The 5,863-nt window shown below is 34.0% G+C and overlaps 1 protein-coding gene across 1 annotated transcript in view; it reads left to right on the top strand.

Moving 5' to 3' along the window:
* Positions 1-5,863, top strand: part of LOC118743743 — a 202,398-nt gene that overhangs the window by 152,267 nt on the left and 44,268 nt on the right. The window contains exon 2 of the mRNA XM_036476506.1: positions 43-200. Coding sequence (XP_036332399.1) covers positions 43-200 — 158 coding nt within the window. The remainder of the gene's footprint in view (positions 1-42; positions 201-5,863) is intronic.

Below are 5,863 nucleotides of genomic sequence, written 5' to 3'. Positions count from 1 at the left end.
ACTTAAGTTAAATTAAATTAAATTTCTTTGTTTTTCTTACAGAATCGCTGAGCTCGTACTCGACTACAACTTCCACAACTACTGTGTCGCCTGCGAATCTTCTGCCCTATTTCGACTTCGATGTGCCGCGAAATTTGACTGTGACCGTAGGGCAAACGGGATTTTTGCATTGTCGCGTTGAGCGGTTGGGCGATAAAGATGTAAGTATTTGAACGAAAAAATTATGAAGTATTTTTGTAGTGGTTGGAAATAACATAAATGCAATTGTGTGTATGCATTTAACAAAAAAAAGAAAACAAGTGAACAAGGCGCAGGTATTTAATATAGTTTTTTCGCCTTTCCGAAAACTACCGCTACATGGCAGGCAACAATAATCGTCGGTACCGTACCGCAAACAAAAATTTTGAATAACAAAGCTTCAGGGCTGGTTTCTCCAACTCAACTTAACTTCGTTTAGCCACTTTTTACACAGCTTATTCATGACTAAGTCAAGAAAATTGGGTTAACTAAGTTAAGTTGAGTTGGAGAAACCAGCCCTTAGTGTTTACAGATTTATCGAAAATTTCGTATTTCTTTAAACTACCATTATATGGGAGGTAGGCGTGGTTACTATCCGATTTTGCCCATTTACAACAACATCCGTTCTACACTGAAAAGAAGTACAGATATAAGTTTCGTTAAGATATCTCAATTTTTGCTCGAGTTATCGAGACAGTCACCGCTTAATCGATTTCTCTTTTCATTCTAATCATTTATGTATAGCTTTGTCTATATCTACCTCGATTCGTTTTGGCAGCTACAAGCAACCATTACGTGAGCAAAGTTATAATACCCCTTGTGAACAAGTGCACTCGGGTATAAAAAATTGCGATCAACAAATTTTGCCTTTGAAAACATGCCAACTGCCTTCTGCAGCTTCGGGACGTCTATTTCTTACCATCGCCATGCGGCAAGACTTTGTTGGCCGACATACACATATTGGTATTCTTAAAAGTCCAATTCTAGGACTGTGTTTGTTGTGATTATATTTCGTATAAGACAATTTTTGAAAATTGCCTTCAGTTTTGATCCATTTAGTGGCACAAATTTCCTACAGATAGAAAACGCCATATCTCAGAAAACTTTTCAAGAATGCTCTGCCTCAGAATATGATTCGAAAACGCTCTAGCTCGGCACATTTTGAAATACATTTTCATTTGAGTTAGGGCATTTTTGAACCGAATTCTGAGATAGGGCGTTCTTCAATCAAATTCTGAGCTAGGGTGCTCTTGAAAAGTTTTCTGAGATAGAGCGTTTCGAACTTGCTGCCGAGATAGGTCGATCTTCCACTCAGGTGTCGATTTGTCGTATTAAATAAATAAATTACTAAGACGATTGACAAAGAAGTGGAAGAGAGGACAGATATTTTATCATAACTTACCACTTTAATTGAACTTTACCTTCGTCGAGGTGTAAAGAAGGTTCACACATACATATGTACGCCTGTACTTTTTACGTCTGTACTTTTTATGTAAGTATGTGTGAATGTACGTCCCCAGTGGGAATTAGGAGCACGTAATAATACCTTATTAGCAACTTACTCTTCACCTGGCAGTCATTACCATTTCCCTGCCGAACGTCCCTTACTTTTACAAAGGCATGGCCGCCTTATGTAAGTAGGAATTTAGAATGTACATTTGGTATCAGACATACTTCTGAGCCGCTTTACAAAGTAAGTTACGTGTAATGCAGAGCAGTCCCTCGGAGTAGTTCGGTGCTTGGAAATAACTTCGGCTGCACGTTATTTTGCAACTGACAACGTAATGTGTCTTCGGAGGTGTTCATTTTGCCCTTTACTAGTAGATGACATTGGCCATGATGACAATTTTGGTACTAAAAACTGAAAGAAAACATGGCTTACCTCGCAAGGTGCTTACCTATTTTCCCAGTGGGTCTGTACTTTGTATGTAAGTATGTGTGCATGTATGCCACTCATTCAACATTTAGCTTTCACATCCTTTATATCTTTGACTTCGGTACGCATCGTCGCCCTTAGCATTGGCGGAAGCGTTGGCGTTGCAGTTGCCTCTGGTGTGCAAAGGGTGAAAGTTAAGCGTCGCTCATGCATCACATTTGATTAAGGTCTCAGCTTAATTTCGCTTATTAAATCAACAGAATCCATATCGACTATGTCGCTTTCAATTTCACTTCAATCAATGTCGTATGGATAGGTATGTATATCCTCTTTTGCTTTTAACTGATCCATCTTGCCAGCTAGCCTGTTGGATGCTTATTTCCTTAGGCTGTTTTTCTGCTATTCTCTGTAGTTTCGTTATACTGTTTGCGTCTACGTTGCCATGATTATCACGACTACGAAAGTTGGACATTATTAGACTTTATCTTAACTGGTCACGCATTTGCGTGCTTATGTCCAATAACGTTATGCTGCCGATGGATATATATACATTTGTATATATATTTATGTACGTGTAAAAATATATATAAGTTTATGCACTATATAGAGTTATTTTCTCCCGATGTGTATGTATGTATGTATGTATTTACCTATGCTCTTAGTTTATGTTATTTCCGTTGCCAAATCTCCTCAAAACGGCAACGCTGCTGCTGCCGACCAGTACGGCGCATTTAAATCCTTTTATACATATGTACATTCATACATACTTATACGACTCATATCGGCTCTGATGTCAATGCTAATACGTCACAATCACAAGCACATTATGCCGCCTGGCAGCGTAAAAGTATAGTATAAACACATGTACTCATATTAAGTCGCAGTGCCTATATAAGTATTTATATAAGTCCTATACATAGTATATATATACATATGTATGCATGTGGTTCCCTATGAATGCCCAAATTGACGAGAAAAGCGATATTGCCTTTGGCAAGCAACGCACACGACAAATTACCGTCAAGAAAGTAGTGCAAGCATCAAAAAAAAGTTATGTTCTTATGAATCAGCTTGCTGTCTCTGCTTAGCTTTTTTCCCTTCACCTTTTGCCTATGTACATATGTATGTACATATTTTACAGCTATCACGAAATAACGACAAATTCGACAACAACCAGCCAAAATGACTAATTTATGAACCATCAATCACATGGCATACTTACCATCTGCAGCATAGGGAACAAGCGCAGACGCACTTTAAATGCTTCGTCTAAATGATCTTATCTGCATATGTATATTCATGAACGCCTCTGCTCTTATCAACTAAAAAAAAACTTACACACTTTGCTACAGAGTTAAGATTTTTTTATCTTGTTTCGCTTTTGTGCTATCCTGTCATTGCTACCAGGGACGGGAATGTGATTTACAACTCACTAAATGTAGGATTAAAATCTTTAAATTTTATTTTTTTCTTCGAAAATTAATTTTGCTGACTTTGCTGTCGATTAAGTGTCAAGTGATTTATTGTTTTTCGTGGCTTGAGGGGTTCTATGCCCAACGTGGCACTCGCAAAATTCGTTCAAATAGTATATGTATGTACAGTGGGGAGCAATGATTTTTGTTAAATATTTGCAAAGGTTTTTAAAGTAGAAATTTTTTTGTTATTTTCAAATAAAAATATGGATCTTGCTTTAACTTAAATCATAAAAATAAAACTTTCAAACTATATACAGAGCTTAAAAAATTTAACAAATTTTCACTAAAATTCTTAGATTTTTAATCAGTTTATTTAGAGTTTTTTGTAAATTTAATAATTTTAGTATATAAAGTGCAAGATTTAAGCGTTGATTTTTGAGAATTTTTTTCGGTGACGGCTTTTTGAACTTTTTTGCATACAAGAATGAATTTCTTATGGAGACCGTTTCTTATGCAAAGAAAATTAAAAAACAGCAACGCCAGTTTTTATAAATTGTACTTTTTTTATGAAAAAAACCACAAAAGCCGTCAGAAAAAAAAAATTAAATATTACACGATTTTGCAGGCGCTTAAAACTTGCACTTGATTATACAAAAATTATTAAATTTAGAAAATTCCATACTCAAAAAATTCTTAAAAATCTGACTAAAAAGCTTTAAATTTTAAAGAAAATTTTTCACATTTTCTTAAAAAATTTTTATATAAAAATTAAAAAAAAAAAAAATTAGTTTTTAAAAATATGCTTTCTCAAAAAAATTAAAAAAAATCACAATGGTAGCTCCGAGTATTGCGCAATATTTAAGTATAGTATTATGGGGTGCACTCTACAATAATTTGAGCTATGATTATTCTTTGCACCGAAGTTGAGTAAAATGAGTACATTACGAATTTAAAAATTTTTTGCAATCGCTTAAAATTTGCACTTTACTAGATTAGAAATGAATGGGCTACAAAACTGCATACTAAAAAAAATTCTAGTAAAAATTTTAAAAATTTTGTAATGTACTCATTTTACTCAACTTCGGTGTAAAAAAAAGTCATAACTCAAAAGATTATAGAGTGCACCCAAGGTACATTGAACAGGTAGTATCAGTAGAGCAGCTGATTTAATTTATTTTCAAATTATTTGGTCTCGAAAATGTCAAATATTTTTAATTTTTTCTCACAAAAATTCTGAATTGTTAAAATCTATTTGCATGTGAAACCTTTTTCCATACAAAACAAGCGATTGAATAGCAGCTTTTGGAACGTTCGCCCAACTCAGCAGCACAACCGCTGATTACTGGCCCTTGTAAAGGATGGATCAATGCTTCGAGAAGCAAACAAATTTACTAGGAAAGAAAGTTGCATCAATTTTTATTTTTTCCAATTTCAATTTTTTATTTTTTATAATTTTTTGTATTTCACATGGCACGCTTTGATTTAGAAGAAAAAATTCAGAACAGTTTTTGACACTTTCGATACCAGAAGCAACAACAAAATATACGCAAATGTTGTTTTTGCTCTACTGATACTACCTGTTTAATGTGCCTTGAGTGCACCCCATCGTACTATACTTAAATATTGCGCAATACTCGGAGCTACCATTGTGATTTTTTTAAATTTTTTTTTTGAGAAATCCTTAAAAAAGGGGAAATGTCGCTAAAAGTTTAAAATAAAACCGAAAACTAATAATAACTTGATTTTTTTTAATAGTACCACCCAACAAGTTAAAACCTGAAATGATTGTTTTTTCTACCCCTCTCATTTGGCCTCAATTTTATAAGAGAGCAAAACGAAGGAGCCCCGATTCAGTATTGCGAAAACCCCGTTCATGAAATATTCTATTGAAATTCTCCCCAAAAAATAGTAAGTTCAATTAACAATTTGATCTTCAAGTATCTCACGCTTTTAAAACCATATTCACCTGTCAGCAATAAATACCAATAGTTAAGCAATTTCCATTTTATTTAGCTCCATAATGATTAGCTTTGCTTGGCCATTTTCGTACTGAGTAAAGTGATTTCACGCACTTTTATACTTTTTGCTTTCCACCTAACACTTGACGTCTCGAATCCCTTGCCAGCGATTCATTATTTTCACTTGTTAGCTAATATTCGGCAATAAATTTAATTTTTCAGTCAAAAATTTGTTACAGAAACAACAAAAAAACATGAAAATGATATATTGTTGTTACATTGCCGGCTGGCTATTTGGAGTCACGTCATAAATTTCTGATGAGCGTCCATTTCCCAAGGGGAAAAATTATGAACATTTTTATTTAATTTACACTGGGGTGTCTTTGAGCGCTGCAGATTTCCCATAGAAGTTGACACTTAGGTATTTGTTATTTTTGTAAGAAAAAAAAGAAGGAAAGAACGACAGACAGACTTTTTAAGGCATAATAATAATAATAATAGTAATATAAATATAATAGAAGTAACGATTAATAAATATATGTACGTACAAATTTAACAAATATTGTTGTGAAGTTAAATAATTTAGGGGGAAAAAA

Source organism: Rhagoletis pomonella, unplaced genomic scaffold, assembly GCF_013731165.1.
Source record: "Rhagoletis pomonella isolate Grant_MI unplaced genomic scaffold, Rhpom_1.0 Rhpom_scaffold_00007, whole genome shotgun sequence".
In the NCBI taxonomy this organism is placed as follows: Eukaryota; Metazoa; Arthropoda; class Insecta; order Diptera; family Tephritidae; genus Rhagoletis; species Rhagoletis pomonella.
The sequence above is the reverse complement of the archived record's forward strand: the minus strand, read 5'-3'. Positions and strand labels throughout refer to the sequence as shown.